This window comes from Mesoplodon mirus (assembly GCF_964341445.2).
Source record: "Mesoplodon mirus genome assembly, chromosome: 9".
Lineage (NCBI taxonomy): Eukaryota > Metazoa > Chordata > Mammalia > Artiodactyla > Ziphiidae > Mesoplodon > Mesoplodon mirus.
Window position 1 is genome coordinate 18,222,044 of NC_138985.1, and position 27,486 is coordinate 18,249,529.

Here is a 27,486-nt window from a genome sequence, read left to right on the forward strand (position 1 = left end):
CCCTAAAGTACTTAGCATGGTGTTTCCCATAGTGGGTGGTCAGTAGTGTTTATAATGTAAAAGAGGGAATCCTCCAACTGTGATGCACTGAAATTTAACCTGTTCCTAATAAGGCAGCACCAGAATTATCCCTCAGAATGTAAGTAAACAAAGTCTGTTACAAGGTTTGGAGTGGGGAGTGGTGGGGTAGGGGACAGAAAGAAGCTCACCTTAGCCAAGAGGCTTAAGCCTATTTTTAAACAAGGAACAGAAATTCTGCCGATTACTCCTTAGAGCCCTATCTTTGTCCGTGACTAGTGCTGATTAGATCAGGTGCATTTTGGGTTAAATAATGAGTAATGCTTATCAACCAGGTATTTGGAAATCAATCAGTCAGTCAAACTTTTGGATATTTATATACTTGAGTAGATTTGGACATGGCAGATTTTGAGAGCAAATGCTAGAGTTTAAAAACATGTCCTGAGAAGAAACTTTTCTCTCACTTAAAGGAAGCCAAGCCACATGGGGATAGGTTAGTCATTTCCCATTTCTTGGTCAAAAAAAATTGTCTGATTTTCATTGGTAAAGGGGATTAAATAAGGAACAAGGTTTCTGCAGCCCCAAGTTCCAATCTCTGTTGCAAGATTTTTGTAGGAAGGAATTTATAAACTTTACAAATAAGAATTAGAATCTCCACAGATTCAACCCAAAGTACAGAGCTTTCAGTAAATTTCTTATTCGCAAGATAAAGCTATTTTCCAGCAACTTAAATGGAACTTTACAAACTGTCTTGCTTGTGAGTATTGTCCCTAAGCTAAAATCACTTGCGTGTTCATTTTGTTAGTAACAATATTACTGTGCATGGTCTGTTCTGCTGCAGAAGGAAATGGGTAGATTTGGCTTCTCTTTCCATAAGCAAGAAACTCATGATCGAGGAGGTAAAAGATCTTAGATATTTGGGAAACCCTTACTATTGTTGATGCTTTACTATTGATATTAAAATGTGTAAAAAAAATAATAGAACAACCAATATTCAGGATTACCAGTTCTTTCCTCTACGTTTATTTGAATTACTAGAAAAAGAAATTCTGTACTATACAAAAACTATTGGGTGTAGATACCTTGAAATCCTGACCTGCTAAATGTGGTAAGGCACAAAAAGATGAACAGATTAAAATTGATAAAGTTGAACCCCTTAATGATGAAGATTAGGGGGAAAAGAGAAGCTTCTAATACAGGGATTTACTAGTTGGAATGAGAGAGATTTTAAGCAGTTTAATGAGAAGTGGGGTTGTGATGATACTGAAAATACAGCAAGAGAAGTGGAAGGAAAAAAAACTCTAGAGGAAGTCATTGAATACGCTGCTGTCTTTTGGGAAAGATCCAGTGAAGATGTAGATAGACAAGATTGTGGCTCAGATTAAAGGGGAGAGACAAGAATTCACAGGAGAATTTGTATCACACAAAAGCACTTGACACAAAGATTGAATGGTACAAAGCACCTTTTCAGCAGCTGGGAACATCATATGATACTAACAAAGAAGAAAACTGTCCTAGAAAAGAGAGTTGTTTCCTGATTTGTGTGCTTGGATTCAACAAAGAACATGTATATGATGAATTGAGCCAGTGTATTCATAACATTCATCAGTTCAGATTTGACTGGTCTCTTAAGTTCAGAATTGCAATGGAGCTCCAGAGGAGGTGTAGCATCGTAACTACCTTGATTGAAAGAAAAAACAGAACTAGAAGACTAGAGATGGGAAACAAACCAGGTGAGCTCCATGATTGCCATAGCCTATTACCTTGAGTGTGTTTCCAGGCTTCAGGGCAGGGATGGGTAACATAGGCAGAGCCCAACAGACTCACCAAGTGGAGGAGACCAGGGCTGCTGGAGTTAACAAGAGAAAGTTCCAGAGCAAACAGAGGTACACAGGGTGCCCATGACAGTTCAGCAAAGTATAGATCAGCATCTATGTGAGGAAACCACCTGATACATGCTACAATATGAATGAACCTCATAATAATTATGCTGAAATAACCTAGATATTTCTTAAAAGACTACGTATTGTATATTTTGTATGACTCCATTTATTAAAATCTTAGAAAATGCAACTAATCCAAAGTGACACAAAGTAGATTAGTAATTATCAAGGGATTGGTGGGGGGGGGTAGAGGTGACAGGCAGGGTGGGGCATGAGGGAAAGATTACAGAGGGGCACAAGGAAACTTTTAGGAGTGATGGGTATGTTCATTATCTTGATTGAGGAGATGGTTTTGCAGACTTTTACATATGTAAAAACTTATTACGTACTTTAAATACATGTATTATTTTGTCAATTGTACTTAAATAAAGCTCTTTATAAAACCTGCATCCAAAAAAGATACAAACAAAAAACAGAGTAGTTTCCCTTTCAGAGTTGTTCTGAGGAAAAGAAAGGAGAGAACAAGCCCAAGTAACCTATTTGTAACTCTCTTCCAACTCAGGTTGTCTTTACTAAGATTTTTGCAGTTCAAAAGTGTTTTTCAGTTTTAGAGATGTAGTGTTAGGATCTGTGTAGTCAAATATTGCTCTTGTCAATCAGGATATAACTTTATGCAATTTTGTATTTCAGGGCTCCTGAATCAAGCAAGCAAACATGAAAAATGGATTAAGGCTGATGCTCCAAAAGGCACTGTAAGCTTTAGAAGCCAAAGCTGGTTTCAGTCCCTGAAACTGCAGGACTGAGAATGGTTTGAGTTATGTTTCTAAATTTTAACAACGATTAGTAGATCTGTGACTACAAAAACTCAAATACCACTGTTCATATAAATGTTGAAAACAATAAATTGGGATGTCTTGGGGCAGGCTTTTCAAAATTTGTACTTAGCTATTAGTTTTCTTCTGTAACAAATTACCACAAACTTTTTGACTTAAAATAATACCTGTTTGCCCTGGGATCTCCTGGACCCTGACTCCACCCAGCAGTAACCCAGCGCTAGCCCCAGGGCCTCCCAGGGTTCTGCCGTCAACCATCAGCCAGTGGCCAGCAGCATCTGCACAAGGCAGGACCTGGCAACCAAGCAGACCAGGGGCCAACCTAGCCTATCAGACCACCTACATAGTCACCCTGCCAAAACAGAAAGACCCACACATCCCTCATAGGAGGAACCCCTAGAGCATATAACTGTTGATGAGAGGAGAGTGCACTGCTGGAACACAAAAGGTCACTTCTTCAAGGTTGGGAAACGTAACCAACCTACCAGGTACATAAAAATAAACACAACTAGTTAGGCAAAATGAGGCAACAGAGGAACATATTCCAAACAAAGGATTAAGATAAAACCCCAGAAGAAGAACTAAGTGAAGTGGAGATATGCAGTCTAACCAAGAAAGAGTTCAGGGGTGTGATTGTACAGATGATCAAAGAACTTGGGAAACAAATGGATGCACAAAGTGAGACGTTAGAAGTTTTTAACAGAGAGTTAGAAAATATAAAGAACAACCGAACAGAGATGAAGAATACAATAACTGAAATGAAAAATACACTAGAGGGAATCAATAGTAGACCAAATGATACAGGGAAACGGATTAGTGAGCTGGAAGACAGAGTAGTGGAAATCAGTGATGCTGAAGGAAAAAAAAAATGAAATGAGGACAGTTTAGGAGACTTCTGGGACATCAAGCTCACTAATATTTGCATTATAGGGTTCCCAGAAGGAGAAGAGAGAGAGAAAGGGGCTGAGAACATAATTGAAGACATAATAGCTGAAAACTTCCCTAACCTGGGAAGGGAAATAGACATCTAAGTCCAGGAAGTGCAGTGAGCGCCATACAGGATTAACCTAAAGAGGAAGACACCAAGACACATTGTAATTAAAATGGCAAAAATTAAAGATAAAAGAGAATATTAAAAGCAGCAAGGGAAAAGCAACATGTTACATAAAAGGGAACTCCCATAAGGCTATCACCTGACTTTTCAACAGAAGCTCTTCAGGCCAGAGGGGCATGGCATGATATATTTGAAGTGATGAAAGGGAAAAACCAAAAACCAATAATACTCTTCAAGGCTCTCATTCAGATTTGATGGAGAGATAAAAAGCTTTACAGAGAAGCAAAAGCCAAAAGAGTTCAGCATCACCAAATCAGCTTTAAAGAAATGTTGAAGGAACTTCTCTAAGCAAAAAAGGACACAAGAAACATGAAAATCATGAAAGGAGAAAGCTCATTGGTAAAGGCAAACATATAGTAAAGGTAGGAAATCATTCATGTACAAAGCTAGTAGGAAGGTTGAAAGACAAAAGTAGTAAAATTGTCTGTATCCACAATAAGTAGTTAAGGGATACACAAGAAAATTATATGTAAAAAATGATATCAAAAACAGTAATCATGAGGGTAGGAGAGTACAAATTCTGTGTTGTTAAAATGCATTGGAAATTAAGAGATCAGCAACTTCAAACAATCGTATATATATAGATTGCGATATGTAAATCTCATGGTAACCACAAGCCAAAAATCTATAAAAGATACACATGCAAAAAAGAAAAAGGAATCCAAACATAACACTAAAGGTAGTCATCAAATCACAAAAGAAGAGAACAAAAGAAGGAACAAAAAAGACATACAAAAACAACCCCAAAACAATGAACAATATGGCAATAAGAATATACATATCAATAATTACTTTAAATATAGATGGATTAAATGCTCCAATCAAAAGACATAGAGTGGGGCCTCCCTGGTGGCGCAGTGGTTGAGAGTCCGCCTGCCGATGCAGGGGATACGGGTTCGTGCCCTGGTCTGGGGGGATCCCATATGCCGCGGAGCGGCTGGGCCCGTGAGCCATGGCCGCTGGGCCTGCGCCTCCGGAGCCTGTGCTCCGCAACGGGAGAGGCCACAACAGTGAGAGGCCCGCGTACCGCAAAAAAAAAAAAAAAAAAAAAAAAAAAAGACATAGAGTGACTGAATGGATTCAAAAACAAGAATAGTATATATGCTGCCTACAGGTGACTCACTTCAGATCTAAAGACACACACAGACTGAAAGAGGATAGAAAAAGGTATTCCATGCAAATGGAAATCAAAAGAAAGCCAGGGTAGCAATATTTATATCAGATGAAATAGACCTTAAAACAAAGACTGTAAGAAAAGACAAAAGACATTACATAAAGATCAAGGGATCAATCCAAAGAAAAGATACAACAATTATAAATATATATGCACCCAGCATAAGCAAAGCTAAACACACAAAGCAAATATTAACAGACATACAGGGAGCAATAGAAAGTAACACAATAGTAGGGAATTTAATACCCCATTTACATCAATGGACAGCTCATCCAGACAAAATCAATAAGGAAACACAGGCTTTAAATGATACACTAAACAAGATGGAACTTACATAAACATTCCATCAGAAAGCAACAGAATACACATTCTTTTCAAGTGCACATGGAACATTCTCCAGGATAGATAACATGCTAGGCCAGAAAACAAGCCTTGGTAAATTTAAGAAAATTGAAATCATGTCAAGCATCTTTTCTGACCACAGTGCTGTGAGACTAGAAATCAACTACAAGAAAAAAAAACCTGCAAAAAATATAAACATGTGGAGGCTAAACAGTATGCTACTAAACAACCAATAGATCACTGGTGAAATCAAAGAAGAGATAAAAGAATACCTAGAGACAAATGAAAACAAAAACACAACAGTCTAGAATCTCTGGGATGCAGCCAAAGCAGTTCTCAGAGGGCAGTTTATAGCAATACAAGCCTGCCTCAGGAAACAAGAAAAATCTCCAATACACAACCTAACATTACACGTAAACGAGCTAGAAAAAGAACAAACAAAACCCAAAATTAGTCAAAGGAAAGAAATCATAAAGGTCAGAGCAGAAATAAATGAAATAGACTCTTTAAAAAAGATCAGTGAAGAGCTGGTTCTTTGAAAAAATAAAGAAAATTGATAAACCTTTAGCCAGATTCATGAAGAAAAAAAGAGGATCCAAATCAAATCAGAAATGAAAAAGGAGAAGTTGCAACTGATGCCATGGAAATACAGAGGATCATAAGAGACTACTAGAAACAACTATATGTCAATAAAATGGACAATGTTGAAGAAATGGGCAAATCCTAGAAATGTATAATCTTCCAAGAGTGAACCAGCAAGAAGTAGAAAATATGAACAGACCAATTAGAAATAATGAAATTGAATTAGTAATAATTAAAAAAACCCTCCCAACAAACAAAAGTCCATGACCTGATGGCTTCACAGATGAGTTCTACCAAACATTTAGAGAAGAGTTAACACTTAACGCTTATTATACTATTCCCAAAAATTGCAGAGGAAGGAACACTTCCAAACTGATTCTACATGGCCAGCATCACCCTGATACCAAAAGTAGACAAAGATATCTCACACACAAATTACAGGCCATTATCACTGATGAACATTGATGTAAAAATCCTCAATAAAACATTAGCATACCGAATCCAACAATACATCAAAAGGATCATATACCATGATCAAGTGGGATTTATCCTAGGGATGCAAGAATTTTTCAATATCCACAAATCAATCAGTGCGATACGCCACATTAACAAATTGAAGAATAAAAACCATATGATCATCTCAATAGATGCAGAAAAAGCTTTTGACAAAATTCAGCCTCCATTTGTGATTAAAAACTCTCCAGAAGATGGGCCTAGAGGGAACACACCTCAACATAATAAAGGCCATATATGACAAACCAATGCTAACATCATACTTGGTGAAAAGCTGAAAGCATTTCTTCTAAGATCAGTAACAAGACAAGGATGCCCATTCTTGCCACTTTTATTCAGCATAGTTTTGGAAGTCCTAGCCACAGCAGTCAGACAAGAAAAAGAAATAAATGGAATCCAAATTGGAAAGGAAGAAGAAAAACTGTACTGTTTGCAGATGACATACTATACATAGAAAATCCTGAAGATACCACCAAAAACTACTAGAGCTCATCACTAAATTTGTAAAGTTGCAGGATACAAAATTAATACACAGAAATCTGTTGTGTCTCTATACACTAACTGAACTATCAGAGAAATTAAGAAAACAATCCCATGTACAATCACATCAAAAAGAATAAAATACCTAGGAATAAACCTACCTAAGGAGGTAGAAGACCTGTACTTGGAAAACTATAAGACACTTATGAAAGAAATTGAAGGCAATCCAAACAGATGGAAAGGTATGCTGTGTTCATGGATTGGAAGAATTAATATTTTTAAATGACCATACTAGCCAAGGCAATCTACAGATTCAATGCAATCTATATCAAAATACCAAGGGCATTTTTTCACACAACTAAAATAATTATTCATAAAATTTGTGTGGAAACACAGAAGACCCTGAATAACTAAAACAATCGTCAGAAAGAAGAACAGAGCTGGAGGAATCACGCTCCCTGTCTTCAGACTATACTGTAAAGCTACAGTTATCAAAACAGTATGGGATTGGCACAGAAAGATATGTAGATCAGTGGAACAGAATAGAGACCCAAGAAATAAACCCACACACTTACAGTCAATTAATCTATGACAAAGGAGGCAAGAATATATTACAATGAAAAAAAGACAGTATTTTCAATAAGTGGCGCTGGGAAAACTGGACAGCTACATGTAAAAGAATAAAATTAGAATATTCTCTAAAACCGTATGCAAAAACAGACTCAAAATGGATTAAAGACCTAAATGTAATACCAGAAAGCAAAACTTGTAGAAGAAAGCATGGGTGGAACACTCTGACATAAATTGTAGCAATATTTTGGGAGATCTGTCTCCTAAAGCAAAGGAAATAAAAGCAAAGATAAGCAAATGGGACCTAATTAAATTTAAAAGCTTTAGCACAGCAAAGGAAATCATTGACAAAATAAAAAGGCAACCTACTGAATGGGAGAAAATATTTGTAAATGATATGACCCATAGAGGTTTATATCCAAAATATACAACAGCTCTTACAACTCAACATCAAAAAAACAGAAAAAAGAAAAAACAAACCTGATTAAAAAGTGGGCAGAAGACCCAAATAGATATTTTTCTAAACAAGTCATACAGATGGGCACAGGCACTTGAAAAGATGCTCAACATCATTAATAATCAGAGAAATTAAAATCCCAATGAGACATCACCTCACATTTGTCAAAATGACTATCATAAAAGATCACAAAAAATGTTGGCAAGGATGTGGAGAAAAGGCAAACTTCTTACACTTGGTGAGAATGTAGATTGGTGCAGCCACCATGGAAAACAGTATGGAGGTTTATCAAAAAAACAAAAAATAGGACTAACATGACCCAGCAATTCCACTCCTGGGTATTTATCTGAAAAAAACAAAAATACTAATTTAAAAAGATACATGTACCCCAGTAGTCATAGCAGTATTATTTATAATTGGTAAAATATGGAAGCAACCTAAGTGTTCATTAACAGATGAATGAATAAAGAAGATGTGGTACACACACACACACACACACACACACACACACTCTGGAATACTACTCAGCCATGAAAAAGAATGAAATTTTGCCATTTGCAGCAACATGGATGGACCTGGAGGGTATTATGCTAAGTGAAATAAGTCAGAGAAAGACAAATACTGTATGATATCACTTGTATGTGGAATCTAAAAAATAAAACAAACTAGTGAATATAACAAAAAATGAAGCAGACTCATAGAGAACACACATCAGTGGTTACCAATGGGGAGAGGGAAGTGGGGAGGGGCAGGATAGGGGTAGGGGATTAAGAGGTACAAACTATATAAAATAAGCTACAAGGATATGTAGTACAACACAGGAAATATAGCCAATATTTTATAATAACTATAAATGGAACATAACCTTTAAAAATTGTCAATCACTATGTTGTACACCTGAAACTTATATAATATTGTATATCAACTATACCTCATTAAAATTTTTTGAAAAATAAAATCAGTTGTAAAGCTGAAAATAAAAATACTAACACCTGTTTATCAGCTCACAGTTCTGTAGGTCGAGCTCAGCATGGTTAGATTCTCTGCTCGAGTTATCCACAAGGCTGGACTTAAGGTGTTGTCCAGGCTGAGCTCTCACCTAGATGATCCGAGGAATAGTCTACTTCCAAGCTCATTCGTATTGTTGGCAAAATGCAGTTCCTTGTGACTGTGTGACTGAGATCTCTGTTTCCATGCTGGCTGTCAGTTGGCAATCACTCTAAACTTCTAGAGGCCACCTGCATCTCTTTTCACATGGCCTTCTCTTCAGGCCAGCACTAATGCAATCAGTCCTTGTCATGCTGTGAATATCTGAGCTCTTTTTCTTCAGCCACCTTGGGATAACTCCGCTTTTAAAGAGCTCAGAGGATTAGGTCAGGCCTACTCAGGATAATCTTTGTTTTGCCATACAGTGTAACAGTCATGGAGTGATATCTCATCATATTCATAGTTTTCACTTACACTCAAGAAGAAGACATTTTACAAAAATATAGGTAATAGGGGGTAGCTATTTTGAAATTCTTTGTACCAGAGCTCTTGGGTAACATGTTTTCTACTTAGTATTGTGCTTACTATGACAACAGTATAACTTTAAACTGAATAAAACACATCACAAATATGATGCAGTTGCTACTGATTCTTATTTTTTGTATGTAATTTAAGACATAATGCATTGGGGGGAGGGGGCATTCAGCTACTTTATATCCTGGTGTATGAAGACAGATTTTCACTTTTACAATGGTGTACTATATAAAGTTATTTTATGAATTCTCTTTCTTTCAAACCTTACATGTTTACTCCTGGAACATTTAAATTATACAACACTGAATAGGCCTATCTACTGGCCTATCCTTATAGGCCTATCCTTATAGGCCTATCCTTATGCTTAGGATAAATCAGTTCTTAACCTCCGATTTTCTAATAAGCCTTTCCAAATATGACTTGTAGTAGTCTCTTTTTGTTAATATTTAATTTATTTGGAGTTCTGTGTTTAAATTCTTATTTATGAAACAAGTCAGCTTTGCAGGGTGTTCTCAAAGTCACTTTTTAGTTCACCCTTCATGAAATCAAAATTTGTATGAGTTTGGACAACACTTACATGTTAGTATGTTTGATGTGGTTGTGGTGTGTGTGTGTTAAATTATTAAGTAGAGGAAACTGGGAAGCAATGAGGCAATTTTTATAATCTTTTTCACCTTATGCAATTATATAAATACTTTCATGACTAAAAATAAAGTTTATGAAATTGGTCAACAGCAGCCAGAAAGGTCATGAGCATAAACAGCAGTCAACTGTATTTAAAATTATTAAAGGAATGGTACATCTTTGGATAACATAGTCAAGTCCAAACAGAAAGGAAATGTGACATGTTTTACTCTCTTGAACACAGACCTATATATTTCAAATGCTTAATATCTGAAGACCTAAGTAATATTTTGGATACCTTGAGTACTTTGCACTGAGAACTTAAAGATTTCACCACCTGTTCTCTCTACTCCTTGGTCCCCTTTCATAGCCCACTTTTTCTAACACCTACCCTTTTTCTTTCATTTCTGTAACTATAAAATGTGTCTCCTCATAATTAACAAATGTGTCTCCTCTTCTTGTTTAAAAGAAGACCTTACTCAAAGAGTTTTGGAGCAAACTTTGACAGTTAAATACCCTGTCTGGTTTCTAGAGAACATAACGGGGTATGTTTCTCCTTAACTCTGGTCTTCCCCATGCAGGTGTTTTTCCTTTAGAAAGCAGTTGCCTCTTGTATAGGTCTCTCCAGTTGTGTGCTTGTGACACTTAGGGGTCAGAAGCCAATTTATATGCAGCTGCCAGAATCTCCAAATTTAGTAAAAAATCACCCTCTGGAACAGTCATCTATGTCTGTTGGGTTAGGTCTTAAAATTTCCTACTCGGCTGATTCCCCTGTCCACTTCCAGGAACGATTCTACAGCTAAATGATACTACCTACTTCAAAAACTTTCAAAACCAACCTAAGAAAGGGGAGAATTACTAAAAGCATTTAGCTGATATCAGAGTACCCTATAATAATACCTTGTAAAATACCTTTTAAAAAAATAAGACCTTTCAAAACTTTTCAAAATAACTTTCATATCTTTTACCTTAAGTTTTATCCTTACTTCACATTTTTGGGTACAAAAGACAGTAACCCCATTTAAGAGATGAATAATGGAGGAAATAGAAAAGTTAAAAGACTGATCTAATATTACCAACATTGTTTGTGGCAGTCAGAACAGATTTCTTCCTTTCCTGGACTCTATAAACATCAGTGTTACGTAGTATCAAATAATGATACACTGGCATGTGATAATTTGAATTCTGTTAAAATCCAAAGAGAGTTATCTTTTACCAGAATGGTAAAAATTCATAGATTAAAGCTTTTAAAAATTAATCTGTAGATACACAATCAGTAACCCATATCTCCTAGCATAAAATTGGGAGCTTTTTTGATATAGCATAGTTTGAAAAATTCTCCTATAGTGCAAATTTGATTAAAAGAAGATCTTTCTGTTTTTTAAGGAGCCTCCATACTGTTCCATAGTGGCTGTACCAATTTACATTTCCACCAACCGTATAGGAGGGTTCCCTTTCTCCACTCCCTCCCCAGCATTTATTACTGTAGGCATTCTGATCAGAGTGAGGTGATACCTTGTTATAATTTTGATTTGCATTTCTCTAATATTTAGCGATGTTGAGCATTTTTTCATGTGCCTGTTGGCCATCTGTATGTCTTTTTTTGGAGAAATGTCTATTTACATCTTCTGCTCATTTTTTTTTTTTTTTTCGGTACGCGGGCCTCTCACTGCTGTGGCCACTCCCACTGCAGAGCACAGGCTCCGGACGTGCAGGCCCAGCGGCCATGGCTCACGGGCCCAGCCGCTCCGCGGCATGTGGGATCTTCCCAGACCGGGGCACAAACCCGTATCCCCTGCATCGGCAGGCGGACTCTCAACCACTGCGCCACCAGGGAAGCCCATCTTCTGCCCATTTTTGGATTGGGCTGTTTGGGTTTGTTTGATATTGAGCTATATGAGCTGTTTGTATATGTTGTATATTAATCCCTTGTCTGTTGCATCATTTGCAAATATTTTCTCCCATTCTGTAGGTTGTCTTTTCATTTTGTTTAAGGTTTCCTTTGCTGTGCAAAAGCTTTTATGTTTAATTAGGTCCCATTTGTTTATTTATTTATTTATTTATTTGTGGTACACGGGCCTCTCACTGTTGTGGCCTCTCCCGTTGCGGAGCACAGGCTCTGGATGCGCAGGCTTATCGGCCATGGCTCACGGGCCCAGCCGCTCCGCGGCATGTGGGATCTTCCCAGACTGGGGCACGAACCCGTGTCCCCTGCATCAGCAGGCGGACTCTCAACCACTTCGCCACCAGAGAAGCCCCCATTTGTTTATTTTTGATTTTATTTCCATTACTCTAGGAGATGGATCCAAAAAGATATTTCTGCAATTTATGTCAGAGTGTTCTGCCTGTGTTTTCCTCTAGGAGATTTATAGTATTTGGTCTTACATTTAGGTCTTTAATCTACTTCGAGTTTATTTTTGTATATGGTGTTAGAGAATGTTATAATCTCATTCTTTTATATATAGCTGTCCAGTTTTCCCAGCAGCACTTATTAAGGAGACTCTTGTCTCCATTGTTCTTCTTGTCTCCTTTTTCATAGATTAATTGACCATAGGTGTGTGGGTTTATTTCTGGGCTTTCTATCCTCTTCCATTGACCTATATTTCTGTTTTTGTGCCAGTACCATACTGTCTTGATTACTGTAGCTTTGTAGTATAGTCTGAAGTCAGAGAGTCTCATTCCTCTTGCTCTGTTTTTCTTTCTCAAGATTGCTTTGGCTATTCAGGATCTATTTTGTTTCCATACAAATTAAAAATTTATTTTTGTTCTAGTTCTGTGGAAAGTGCCATTGGTAAATTGATAGGGATTGCATTGAATCTGTAGGTTGCCTTGGGTAGTATAGTCATTTTAAAAAATATTGATTCTTGCAATTCAAGAACACGTTATATCTTTCCATCTGTTTGTGTCATCTTCAGTTTCTTTCATATGATCCAGCAATCCCACTCCTGGGCATATATCTGGAGAAAACTATAATTCGAAAAGATACTTGCACCCCAATGTTCATTGAAGCACTATTTGCAATAGCCAAGACATGGAAGCTACCTAAGTGTCCATCGACAGATGAATGGAGAAAGAAGATGTGGGGTGTGTGTGTGTGTGTGTGTGTGTGTAATGGAATATTAGTCTTAAAAATAATGAAGTAATACCATTTGCAGCAACAAGGATGGACCTAGAGATTATCACATTAAGTGAAGTAAGCCAAAGACAAGTATCATATGATATCTCTTATACATGGAATCTAAAAAAAGAAAAGATACAAATGAACTTATTTACAAAATAAAAATAGACCCACAGACATAGAAAGCAAACTTACGGTTACCAAAGGGGAAAGGTGGTAGGGGGAGGGATAAATTAGGAGTCTGGGATTAACATGTACTGACTACTATATGTAAAATATATAGAGATCCTTAAAGTCATTGCCCTTACTCAAACTCTTACTCTGATTTATATAGCCTTCTGCTTTCTTTTCAAAAGAGAAGCTTCTAAATTCCTTGTCAATAATATCACATCTCTCAGGATTGTTTCATACAACTGTAACCTTAAATTTGATAATCTCATCAAAACGATTGGTTTGATTAAGATAAATTTAAGTGGAAAATTTACATAGTAGCAGTGCTTGATTTGGCTTTTAATCATGACTGTGAGACAGAAGAACTTATAGATGTATTTAGAAACATTTGTAGCTGGAATAAGAACCTGGAGATGATTTGCTGCTTGTTTACACAGTTAAGATCCAGCTAGTAAAAATACTTGGACAAAATGAAGTTGCCAAGTTCTACATTTTTTGTTCTTCCTGCTTGAGGTTGAAGGTCATACTGCTTCCTCTTGACTACTGTATGTTGACTCTTCCGCCATCAACTCTGAATCTTTAAGTTGTGTTATATCTTATTGCTCTGGAAGAGGCTTGCCTTCGCAATCAGCCAAACCAAAGTGGAGGGTCAGTAGCACTATATTCCTGCTGCTGAACTATAGATGACATTCTCTTAGCTGCTTCCCTGTAATAACAGTGATGAGCATTAGCTAGTTGCAGAAGTAATCACTAGTGCAGAATTTTCAAACTAGATCACAATTTGGAGTTAAAGAACTCACTGTCACAACTTGAATTCCTTTCACATCTCTCTTGCCTTCCAGAGGGGGAGGGTGTGGGTAAATTGTGCTAATAATCAGGATCCCAAAGCTTAAGTAGCTCAATAGTTCTCTGGTTCAGCCAGTTCAGAGATTAACAGATACAGTAAATGGGTAAGGAAACTGCATGGCCGAGGCGTAGGAACACTGAGGGCACTCTATAGCACTGTTAAATGAGCCCTCTGCCTGATATTTCCAGTTTCTTTGATGAGGGAGTATCCTAACCAGCCAACCTGTGAAGGCTGGCCGTGTACCAGAGCAGGAGCTCTTAACCTAGAGTCCGCAGATCCCTGTTGGCTACATGGATGAACTTCAGGGAAGCCCATGAACTTCGTGAAAATTCATGCAGTTTTGTATCTACTATGCATTTTTTTGAGGAGAGGGTTTGTGACTTTTCATCAAAGTCTCAAAGGTGTTCCATGGTCAGAATGACTAAAAATATTGTTACTGTCTCTCTTAGGAGGAAGGAAGCAAAGAAGTCATCTAAAAGTTGTTCAGGACCCCAATTCCAACATGGCGGGAGGAGGGCATTCCCGACACCACCAAGCAATTCTCAGATACCAGCTGGATGTCCTATACAACTCAATTCTGAAGCTATCTACCTGGAAATAGCTTTAGATTCCACAAATTAAGGGCTCAGTTCCACAGATCACCCTCCACTTCAGATACCAGGTTGTTACCTGGGCTTCTGATCTACCAGCTAGAGCTGCTCACAGGACACAGAAACATTTTACTTGCTGGATCACTGGTTTATTAAAGGATATTACTCAAGAACAACCAGGTATCAGAGATGCATAGGGCAAGGTATAGGGAAAGGATGCTGAGCTTCTGTGCTCTCTCCAGGCATACCACTCTCCAGATATATATGAGAAATATATTTTGATCATCTGAATGACCAAATGTATATGTCTTATAAAGCACAATATTGCAGCATCAGAAAAAAAAAGTATATCTAACTTGAAAATAATGTCATTTCCAAGACAGAAGGATTTTCCTAGAAAGTTGGTTTGAATCTTGAGACCAGTACCAAACAGGAAATGAGTAATTGGCAGCTTCCCTAGGATCAGAAATGAGTAATAATGTTTGCCCATGTAGGGGCTACTGTGCCTGTTTTTGCTGTGTATTACGTTGAGTTATTAATTGCAGCAGTTTGGAAACAGTCATTGATATGGAGGCTGGTATTATCATATACTTTGACTTAAGTTTGTGCTCAATGGCTATATGAGTTCTGGTAGGGTAATGAAATCAAAAAGGCTAAGATACATCAGTAGTTTGAAATACTGTTTCACTTGAATCAAATCTTAGGTGTTTTAAAATAACTGTAAGCGGGCTTCCCTGGTGGCACAGTAGTTGAGAGTCTGCCTGCCGATGCGGGGGATGCGGGTTCGTGCCCCGGTCCGGGAAGATCCCACATGCTGCGGAGCGGCTGGGCCCGTGAGCCATGGCCGCTGAGCCTGCGTGTCCAGAGCCTGTGCTCCGCAACGGGAGAGACCACAACAGTGAGAAGCCCATGTACCGCAAAAAAAAAAAAAAAAAAAAAAAAAAAAAAAAAAAAAGTGTGATCCTATGTTTTAAACTTCTTGTATAATCTTTCTATGTCCTCTAAGTAGGATATTATTTTTGCATAATGTAAACACAAGCATTTTTTAAAAGTATCAGGAAACTTGAAAATGTAGAAACTGAATTCTCCTGCCAGAAACACGTCTGTCTGTCTGTCTCAGACTCCTCTCTCTCTTTTTAATAGCTTAATGCTCTAGTATAGATGACAGCTGGGAAATATTGAAAAGAAAATGTCTACTTAGGAATCACTGTGTGTTCTAAGTTTCTTCAAGTGCATGTGGAATCCTTTGAGTACCTTCTACTCAGGTACTTAGGTCTGAGTGACTCCAAGAACTTTTAGGAAATGATTTGGGAATTGAAGCCGTCTACTGCAATGGTTAGTCATTACACATTTAACCTGGCGAGAGAGGTTTCTTTGGATCAGTATAGAACAATGATTTTCAAACACGATATGCCACACAGTTGTAAAGTATCATATGGTTAATAATAATGATATTTTGAAGTTTGTGATTTTTGTTTTTTCTAAATTAAAGGGGATTCAAGGTTATCCCTGTAATAACATCACTTGCCCTCACATTTCCTTCTAGTTTCTTGAGTAAGCTAAAAGAAAGGGGAATTTGGAGCCTACACCAAAGACTACTTGTAATCAGCCTCTTATTTATGCATCAGCAAGTAAATTGGGCAAACAGTACTTGTCTCCCCTTATTGATCAAATCTCTTGAATGTTAGAGCTTTAAAAAACTTGAAAACCACTAATCTAAAGATAAAAGAGCAGCATAACAATGATAAGACCTAGGTACAAAGTATGGCTCTGTCTTTTATTTGTATGACTTTGGGTATGTTATTTAAACTGTTTATACCAGTTTCCTTATTCATTTTTATGGTAATAGGGTATTTGTGAGGATTAGATAATAAACATAAAATAGGATTTAGCACAGTACATGGCAAATGATAATTGTTAAGTAATATTATTTGTTCATATTAATAATAAAATTCAGTAGGTCCAAATTACAAAGGCCTTTCCACAAAGACCTTTCCGTGAGCTAGAGAGGAGAACTCTGAGTTTTATTTCCTAACAACACAGACCTTAGAGTACCTAGGTAGTAATTTATGCTGCCAGGAACTGCTAAATAAGGTCTTCAAGGAATCTCTATACTGCTGTTTGGGGCTCTGAAGACTACCTAGACTTTGTCTACTCATCTCTCTAAAGTTTAAAGTTTTGGACTCCAGACACAAAAATATCAGAAAGGTCCCTTTGCTCTTTGCTAATTATAGACTTAATGGCTCTTCTGCCTCTGTGGTTCAGACCCTCCTGGGTTGTGGAGACCATTGTTTGGGTCTTTCTCCCTCTTTTCCACTATGCTTTTCTTCATCTCCATTGACTGTCTTGCTTTCCCCACAGAGGTCCATAAATTGAAAGGTTAGTTGAATACAACTGCTTCAAATGTAGACAGCTAGATTTTCCCATCAAATTTATCATCTCAGTTATTATTTCTCCTTGAATTAAAGGAGCCTTTATTATGTCTCCACATGGGACTTCTGGAATCACTTCCTGGAATCCCTTCAGGCTCTGGGGTTGTAGAATGACAGCATATCTCATGCTGGAAGCGCTTCAGCCAGTTTGCTCATTGACCAAAAGTTTTCTACTCCCCTAGTTCAGATAGGGTGGGCTGAACAGACCTCTTTGATTTGTAAAGCTGGTGCAGTGTTTTCAGATTCCATTGAATGTGGGGGAATTTGTATATAAAACAGTTTCTTCTGAGGGCTATAATTGGATTTTAAGGGCTGTGTCGTACACTTTTATGTTCAAATGGAATCAGATGTGTGGGAATACATTGCTTTGTGATTCAAAGTCGTTGAACCTCTTCCCAAGAAAAATCTCCTATATCCTAATTACTAAATGTTCCATTTCACCCAGACAAAACAAAGCTCTTGCTGTTGAGGGAGCAGGTGCAAACAGCTGTGCTTTTTTAGAGTGAACATAGGTAAGGGATTAGATGTCATCATGAGCTCGTGTCTTGAAGGGTCCACATTATCTGCAGCACTTCCAGTTCCACCCAAGGATCCCATGGATCTAAGTGGAGAAGAAGATGCTCTACAGTCTCTAGAGCTGACCCCAAACAGCAGAATGTGGCCAGGCCTTACCACTTTTCTAATCAAAGTTTTGAAGCCCAAGTATCTTGGGAGCTCTTTGACTGACAAACAGCATCCTCTCCTAGAAGCAGGATGTCAAGACAGATGCTCCTGGAGCCTAACTAGTCTAGCCACCCTGCTGTGGGGATAGCCCTTCTCCATTGCTAGACAAGGATAGAATCAGAGAATTCTAGGCCTCTTTCTTGCTGGATCTTAGCAGGAGTGGAGCTATAAGGGAGACTACAGTGGTTTGGCCTCTTTAGACAATGAGATGGGCAGACAAGCCAGCTCCCTTCTAGGTATCAGGGCCAAGTCTCTGCTTCTTGCTGATAGGGACAGGCAGGCTTGGTGGTAGAAAACAAAATAGGCCTTTTGGCTGTCCTGGATTAGGTAAAGGAATTTTCCATAGATTCAGTTAGTTAACTAGAGTTTTGCATTGGGTTTTGGGGGCCAACCCCTAGTAGTAAAATCTTATTTGTTTTATTTTCTTTGCATATTTTTAACTAAGGACCTTGCAAGAGGAGTGGGTAGTCAAAGGCAGGAATTGGAAATTACTAGATATCTTGGGTCTTCTTGACCAAGCACCATATTTATTACACTTTAACATCCCGTACCATGATTATGTCCACCATGTTTAGGATCAGAGAGGCCCTGGCTAGAAAGTCTTCATTCATTCTACTTAAAATCCTACGTTTTAGAAGTTCAATAATATTACCTCCCCAAAAGAATGATTGGCAAAATAAAGTCAAAAGATTAGAAGTGCTACACTTGGGCTTCCCTGGTGGCGCAGTGGTTGAGAGTCCGCCTGCCAATGCGGGGGACGTGGGTTCGTGTCCCGGTCTGGGGGGATCCCACGTGCCGCGGAGCGGCTGGGCCCGTGGGCCATGGCCGCTGGGCCTGCGTGTCCGGAGCCTGTGCTCCACAACGGGAGAGGCCACAGCGGTTAGATGCCCGCGTACCACACACACAAAAAAAGATTAGAAGCTAAACTCCTTTGTGTAATATATTAATTCATTTACTGTCATCTTGACCAAAGTTGGCTGTTTAACGATATGACAGGGTCAGCAGGGACTTGTAGGACCTCATTTCATGGTACACACTTTAAATGAAGTTAATAATATCCATGTCAGTCATCTCCATACCTATCAAGAAGGGCTGAGTCTCCACTCCTCTCCAAACATTTTTAAGAACCTGCCCCCTCTTTTCTGATCCAGCTTCAGTTGGCTGCCCTCCTCCCCGGCAAGCCTGGGCCCAGTGGGAGTGCCTATTTTACAAGTAATAGTTTTGTTTTTGTTTTGTTTTTCATTTCATTTTAGCACACACATCCTTAGATCAGAAATCATTTTCTTCCTCAGGCATCAAGTGACCAGATCTCATGGTTCAGCTCATGCCAGGGCTGCTTAATTAAGAAAGTTCTTCTGTGAAGTCTACATGCTTAGAACACATTATGTACTTTGTACTTTGATAATATTAATTCTTAGTATTCATTTTTCCAACCTTCAGAAAAGAACCTGACCTTCAGGGATGGGTCAAGAATTCTCATTTGAACACTCCACAGGTTACTTCAAGAGGTCAGTTAAAATACTTGCACATTTTTACTTTCAGTCAATAGGAAAAAAAATGAGCAATGGAGCAAATAACTGCTTTCTATCTAAAAACTCACAGGACGGACACCTAATACCTTCCACCTTTATAGATTGCTTATTTACCCAACAGTTATTTCATTGGAAACATTTTGTAAATTGAGTAAATAGACATTTGGCCTGTAGCATCAGAATACCTTACTCTGAGCTCTAGATCTTAGTTAAATAACAACTGTTAAACAAATAGCTTTGGGAGAGATGGGGCTCTTAGGATAACTGTTAGTAATTTGTCCATAATTGTGAACTAGTTTAGTCTGATTAGTTTCTTAACCCCTAGAGGAGATTAACTGAATGGAAATATTTTGAGAGAGTAGTAGAGGAAGAGCTAGTGATTATTCTATGAGGAACAGAGTTAAGGCTTTGAGCATCTGCATGGTCAAAGAAGGGGAAGTACTAAGAGTAGAAGGGCTACTGGGAAAGGAATGTGAAGCCACAAAGACTATTTTAGAGGGAGCTTCCCTTGGTTCAGCCCAAAATATTGGCTTCAATTAGTTAAAAAATAAAATGAAACCTTCCTAACTCTGAAAGCCACTATGTATTATGAATGCCGTGGTGACATATTCTATTTTCTCAGAAAGTAGTTCTCAAAGCTTTTCATATTCAGGTACATACTTACTTGGAAATAAGTCTGCAGTATAGCATCTTTAGGATCCGGAGTTGTTTGCAGGCCATCTGAAGGTTCACAAGCATTTGGTCAGTAAGCAGGATACAACCGGAAACATCCAAAATGTGCAGGTAATGGCATTTTGCCGATAACATCTCCAATGCTGAGTCAGTAATCTAAACACACAGCCAAAGTAACTCTGATTATTCCAACAAACTCCATCCCAGGGAAGAATAGTGTATTGGTCAGTTTGGGCTGCTATAACAAAATACCACAGACTAGATGGTTTAAATAGCATACATTTATTTCTCACAGCTCTAGAGGCTGAGGAGTCCAAGATCAAGTTACCCACAGGTTCAGTGTCTGGTGAGGGCCCTCTTCCTGGTTTGCAGATGGCTACCTTCTTGCTGTAGCCTCACATGGCCGAGAGTGAGCTCTAGTTTCTTCCTATTCTTTAAGGACACTAATTCCATCATGGGGGCTCTACCCTTGTGACCTCGGTCTAAACCTAATTAGCCCCCAAAGCCTCACCTCCTAATACTATCACATCAGGGATGAGGGTTTCAACATACGAATTTTGGAAGGACATAAACACTCAGTCCATAACAAATAGAATCAGAACCATTGCAGATTCTCTTTAACTAGCTTGTCACGTGATGAGCCTATATAACTCAAGTTAGTGATTTAAGTCTGTTTCCAGAACAGTAAGATGTCTGTTTCAAGTGACACTAATAGAATTTGTGATCTTGCTGTTATTTTCATTTTAGAGTTGTCTGTTTGGGATTGGAAACTTCATCAAAATTTCCCTAGTAATACCTGTCACACCAATATGAGCAATTTATGAAATGCTGCAATAATGGGATTTAACTTTAAACTTGAAATCCACTGTAAGGCATCATCAATTGGAGAAACATAAGTTTAATGACATCACATGTTACAAAACTATAAAATATATATATCCACTGAAGTTAACCTGCAGACAGGATCAGATTGCTGTGAGAAGGGATCTGGGCATCTCTGATGATTTGTGTATGGAGTAATTGGTTCTGGAAAGGGACAAGTAGGTAAGACAGATGTTTGTAGGCAGCAGGGGAGAGAAGAGTAGAAGCCACAGAGACTGCATGAATCTCACTCTGAGAATTTCTGCTCAGGGTTCCAGTATCTTGAGAGTTTGCCCAGACGTTCTGCAGAGGTAATTCAACTCCACTTCTTGGATTACTTCACTTACTCAAGGTTTAGCTTTTGAATTTATAGCTGAACTGGGACTTGCTGCAAAATCAACTAGATTACTCTTCCCAAAGGAATTTTTTTCCAACTGGATTTAATTTCTTATTTTAAATGTTTGAACATTCTAAAAAACATGCCATGAGGCTAAGCTCTTGTTTTTAACATAAAATTGAGAGAATTATGCCGAAAAACCCTTCAGTTTGAGATGTATACTTTTTTTTTTTGTGGTATGCGGGCCTCTCACTGTTGTGGCCTCTCCCGTTGCGGAGCACAGGCTCCGGACGCGCAGGCTCAGCGGCCATGGCTCACGGGCCCAGCCGCTTCGCGGCATGTGGGATCTTCCCGGACCAGGGCACGAACCCGTGTCCCCTGCATCGGCAGGCGGACTCTGAACCACTGCACCACCAGGGAAGCCCAAAATGTATACTTTTTATGTTTGGAAAAATAGATGTCATTATCTAAGCATGCCCTGTTTCCAGAACTTGCTCAGAACCAAGGTTTAACATTGCATCTGATTCTCACAAAAATGCTTCAGACATTCTTGCTATTCTTTGTGGGTCTCTGAGGATCTGATGTCACTGGGGGTGGGGGTTAACTCTCAGAATTGTAGAGAAAATGAAAGACAATGAGATGATGGAAAAATCCTGGATAGGTAGAGCTCTCAGAATGCTAGGTTTTATTGATACTGTGAGAACTGAAAAGTAGCCCAACATTTCCTGTAGATCAGAATCCCAAATGTTCAGTGACTGAGGTGATGTTTTGGGGACTTATGGGAGCTGGAAACTGGAGGTGGAGATGACTGGCCATGCTCTTAACTCCCAGATACATGGTCTTGATCTCAGTCCTACTGAGCAGAGATTATGTTATTCTCATTTTAGTGCTGGGTGGGATGAGGTCACAGTACTACTCACTGACCTTGGCGGCGAGCTGGTTGAAGGGACCTTCCAGGAGATGGACAAGATGGCCATTCAAGATTGATCCATGGGCTTTGGGGAAACCTAGCCTAGAATGCTGAGCCAGACACTAATGTGTTTCATGGCTCATCAGAAGCAATGGAGCTGAAATGTATTAGGACCACAGCCTTATGATTTCTAAGGCTGTGAGGAGTGTCCACATTGGCCCAACTTATGGCCACTACATCTTCTGAATCAGGATACTCATTTCACCGGCATAGATGGTAAAGCTAAATCCTTCTCCCTTACACTGAGGTTCTGAAATAACTACTCCCCTTCCTTTTTCTCAGCGTAGATCTTCAGTGTAGAGTGATTCATTTTATAATATCTTACTTGTGTGATATCCTCCTTTCTAGGCCGCAAGACAATATCCACCGCACGATTTATAGAAGGAACTCTCAGTTTTTCCTTACCAAAAAAAAAAAAAAACCAAAGTGAAACGAAACAACAACAAAAAATTCTCTGCCTCAATTCCTGTTCTCATTGGAGTCTTTCCTTTTCTCATTCTCCTACTTTCCTCCCTTATTAGTGGAGCCTCTTAAAAGCCCAGTCGACATCTGTGCCTGCTTTACAGCCAAGGCAGTTCCCAGTGAGCCATGTGTTACCCATGTGTCCGTGTGCAGTGGAAGCAAGGACCCTGCGAACCATGACTGCTCAAGCTGCAGAGGGTTCATGGTCGGTGCTGCTAGTGTCCTGAGTTCCTTGACCCAGCTCACTTCTAGAAAAAGATGATGTTGACCGGAAAGGCATCTGGTTTCCCTAGTTCTAAACAAGTACACTATTGTACAAAGAGAATTTTACTGTGACTTTTTTAGATTAATGTCATGATTCACCACGTCTTTCCCACCACTGCCTCCTTTTCCTTATTGTGGCACAGTTAATGATGGAGGAATCAGGAGTTCCTAGCATCACTTTCTTAATCTACTCACCACCCAGACTGAACAACTGAGAAGCTGAATTTTTAGACTAGCTAGAATGAAGGCATCTTGAAAGTTCAGGTGTTGCTTTGGTAAACAGAAGCCCATCAGTGTGCACAAGAGAAGAGGACAAGGTTGTTAATAACCTTGCAATTTCTGAGGATTTTTTTAAAGTTTTTTTAGTTTTCTTCCCTCTGAGTATTTTACTTCCTCTAAGTTTTTCCTGTTAATTTGGTTTGGTCTTTATCTTCCACTTTAGAGGCTTTTCTCTTAAGTCTAGTCTCTTATGTCCTTGATGTCTGCTCATGATTAATAGTGGAGAGCTAAAAGCTGATTGGAAGGTCTGAGTGCATGATATGAGCCTTCTCTACATTAAACTTCAATGGTTTGGATGGGTTATTTGTTGGAAAATCCACATATGTCAGTATTTTTCAATCTTTCATCTTTGGCTAGTCAGAGTCCCCAGAAAAGAGGCTTCCAATCTGCTGCCTGGAGGCAAAGATCTGGCAACCAAATTCTGAATGCTCTGTTGGAAGAGTGCTGAATGTCTCTGCGTTCAGCATTTAGTCACTTAATTCCCATTTTCACTTTTGTACCCAAGCTCTCAATTATACGTGAGTCTCCCAGCTCAGCAACCTTCTGTTTTATTATCTGGAGAGCAGATAATAGAGAGATTTCACTCCCCCGCTCCCAGAGGACACTTAGCAATATCTGGAGACATTTTTTATTATGACTGGAGGTGTGGGGGGCTAGGTGCTACTGACATATAGTGGATAGAGGGCAAGGATGCTGTTAAACATCCTACAGTACACAGAAAAATCCCCCACTACAAAGAATGATCTTGTCCAAAATATCAGTAACGCCAAGGCTGAGAAATCTGGCTGTAGGAAATACATCTCAAATCTGGTGAGAGTGGGGAGGGGCAGTTGCCCAGAGGTATGTAGAGGAGGAGATCTAGAGATCTGTCTACTTCTCAAGAACTTTTAACCCAGTCTTCCTTACTTTAGCCACCCTCTTAACCTCCTTCCAGAAGTACACAGTATTGCCAAGTTTGAAGATATGGTGTAAATCCACTTTTTTCCCAGCTTTCTCTATGTTGTCTTAGGATTCAAAGCTATCTCTGGTATGCTAAATTAGTCCATCTATTTTCAAGTTTCCAAAATTTCGTTGCTCTTGTCTCCTCTACTGTTTTCCCTATCAAAGTGGCCCCTCACCCTTCTTCTGCAGTTTTGGTAGGGTTTCAAGAGGGAACAAAATTGTATGTGTATATTCAATCTGCCATATTAATCCATAACCAGAGATCTCTATTTCTTGACATGGGGATATATGCATGGTATATTAAGAGAAAAGAAAGTAGGTTACAATGTATTTTAGAAAGTATGATTCTGTTCTTTAAAAAACAAGACAAAGCACAAACCTGTAACTATTTATAATTTCTGTACATAGAAAAGAATTCTAGAAGAATAAGTATAAAATGCAACAGTGGTTGTGTCCTGGTTGGTGGTATGACTTTGAATTTTTACTTTCTCCTTCACACTTTTATATGTAGTCCAGAGATTTTGCAATGAGTATATATTCCTTTCAAAGACACATGTCAAGAAAAATTATCCAACACTTGAAAATAAGACAAAAGATGATTGCATATCCTTTCAGTGTCTTACCGGAACTTTGCTTTAACAGGTCCAACTGAGAAATTCTGTAAGAAATTATGCTTTGGTTTGACATACTGTTTAGTATTGATTAGGGCCCAAACTCTGTTATATTTTTGCCCAGGAAAGATGCAAATTATTTTTGTCTGGTAGAAACTATAGCTCCAAGGTTATGGATTTGTTACCTCGTAGGACATTAACCAATTTTGGATTTAACCTAACAATCATATTCCAACATTCTTTCTTCAGTTCCTATAAATACCCAGTTTGATCAAATGCTCTATGAACTGACTTTACCATTTTGCTGGTTCTCTCATTGAATTAAATAATATTTGACACATTTTTATATTTGTATAAGAGTTGTCTTTAACTTCTTGCGGATTCTACTTTGACACAAATGAAATCATAAAGCTATTTCCAATTTGGGGAAAGAAGAAAACTCTAATGAATACCTCAGACATGGCAAAGAAAACAAGTTCTCTTTAAATAATATTTGACACATTTTTATATTTGTATAAGAGTTGTCTTTAACTTCTTGCAGATTCTACTTTGACACAAATGAAATCATAAAGCTATTTCCAATTTTGGGAAAGAAGAAAACTCTAATGAATACCTCAGACATGGCAAAGAAAACAAGTTCTCTGGTGAGTCCAACTGCTAATTGCTACCCTGCCTGGGTTCTTTGGCAATACTTCAATCTGATATGTCTGAGCTGACTCCTGCACATACCTTTGGACAGCCAGCAATGCTGAGAGATGTGAGATTAATACAATAAATGGCCAGTGCTTTAATAATCTCATCTGACAGCTGGGGGCAATAAGAGACATTCAGATGTTCCAAGATCAGTGAGACTTTGCAGAATGCCTGCAAGAAATTCCAAAGTTAAAGGTTTTTTTTCTTTTTCTTTTTCTTAGTCTTTATTCAAATGTTGTGTACATCTATAGCCATCTTACCCATAGCAGTTTACCTAGTATGCATTTCAGTTTCTGAAATATAGATGTGTTACATTTTGTTACAAACAAAAGCCATTATGTCCAGAATTTCTTTATAACAAAAGATACTCACACACCAGTTAACAGTTCAGTAATATTCAAATTCCTGCTAACAGAATTTAGTTTTCCTGAGGTTAGCGCTAATGGAATTTTACCCATGTGGTTAGTAATTATTACAGTTATATTCAGTCCAATGAGTGGAGGAAAGGAAATCTGGAGATGAGAATTGGAAGGCAAACACTCTGGGGTTGACAGTATAATATAATGGAAAAAGCACAGTCTTTGGAACCAGGCCGACCTGAGTTTTAATTTCATTCTACCACCTTATTAGCTTTGAAACCTTAGCAAGTCACTCAATCTTTCTGAGCCTCAGTGTCCTCTTCTTCAAATTAGGGAAAATATCTACCCTCCAGCATTGTTCTGAAATGCCAAATGTTCATCTGAAATTTTTAGGGCTAGAAAAGATCTGGAAATCATGGAAATTCTTCCTTTATCTCAGTAGTTCTTAATTTTCATTCCTACTTTTCAGTAAAAACAAAAAACAAACCAACAAAAAACCTGAGTGATAAGAAGAATCCATGAGGAAATAATGGTCAAATTTTTATAGTTCAGCAGTTATACAAGAACAAAATGATCCGCAGAAGTAAACTAACAGTAACTGTAAAAATATCTTAAGTCAAGATGAGTAGAAATTGGAAACCATGACCAATTCAAGATAACATTAACACTAATAAGAAAAGTCCCTCCCCCAAATTAACAAGAATTACAACTATCAACATGTGCTCAGTCACTCTAAAGGTTTAGCCTCATTGTGAAGCAGCTCAAATTCTTAGAGTACTAAATTAGAGACCTCGGTATATGATAGTTTACCATTTTTAGTTATAGGTATTAGATTTTAGTAATCCTAGAGGATGACTAGTAAGGCATTCCTTATTTATATGTAAAAGTGGATGTCTATCAGACATTTTCCTCTCAGACCTGAGGGAAGGACCTGGGCTGATGGATCAGTAATGGCCATCAGGATGACTCCAGAGGTAAAACCACCAGTGGGCTTCCCTCCCATTGAGTATGCCAATTTCCCCTTATTTTAGCCCTAAGGAAGACTGGAAAGAACTAGTCAGCCACCTGTTTTCTTTAGTAAGTTAATAGAAGAGGGATGGTTTCCTGGAGGGGCAGTTTAGCACAGTAGATAAGACTAGGACGGTGGCATCAGATATAGTGGGTTTAAAAGCCTTGCTCTGCCACTATGGGTTACTGAAACTCACTGAGCCACAGTGTCTCTTTGGGTAAAGTGCCAATGATAACACCCATATCAAAGTTTAGTTGTGCAGATAATATGAAATAATATATGTACCTGATATGGTTCCTAGAACAAAGTCGATTCTCTAGCTAGCTATAAAATTGTATATACAGTGTTACTTGAGACACAGTATAACATGCTTGGCATGTAGTAAGCACTCAGTAACTGTTAACTGTTATTGGGATTTGCATATGATACCAGTAATAATAAAATGCACATTTGTATTGCACTTCAGAGAAAACTAAAAGATATTGGTTATTTTACCCTAAATC

General features: G+C 38.3%; 2 protein-coding genes across 4 annotated transcripts in view; one reads left to right on the plus strand and one right to left on the minus strand.

Annotated features, from left to right (window-relative positions):
• FAM185A (family with sequence similarity 185 member A) overlaps positions 1 to 4,901 on the plus strand; it is a 68,385-nt gene extending 63,484 nt beyond the window's left edge. The window contains exon 7 of one of the 3 annotated variants that reach the window (XM_082632417.1): positions 2,592 to 4,901. In XM_082632417.1, coding sequence (XP_082488543.1) covers positions 2,592 to 2,704 — 113 coding nt within the window. In that variant the 3' untranslated portion in view covers positions 2,705 to 4,901. Of the gene's footprint in view, positions 1 to 1,651; positions 2,084 to 2,591 lie in introns of those variants that run through there. The other 2 variants (XM_082632414.1, XM_082632416.1) reach the window with 2 other exon arrangements.
• Positions 4,902 to 13,996: 9,095 nt separating this feature from the next.
• FBXL13 (F-box and leucine rich repeat protein 13) overlaps positions 13,997 to 27,486 on the minus strand; it is a gene marked incomplete at both ends in the record, with an annotated part of 188,464 nt that continues 174,974 nt past the window's right edge. The window contains 4 exon segments of the mRNA XM_082632412.1: positions 13,997 to 14,030; positions 14,032 to 14,106; positions 20,189 to 20,352; positions 25,652 to 25,786. Of these exon segments, the coding sequence (XP_082488538.1) occupies positions 13,997 to 14,030; positions 14,032 to 14,106; positions 20,189 to 20,352; positions 25,652 to 25,786 (408 nt within the window).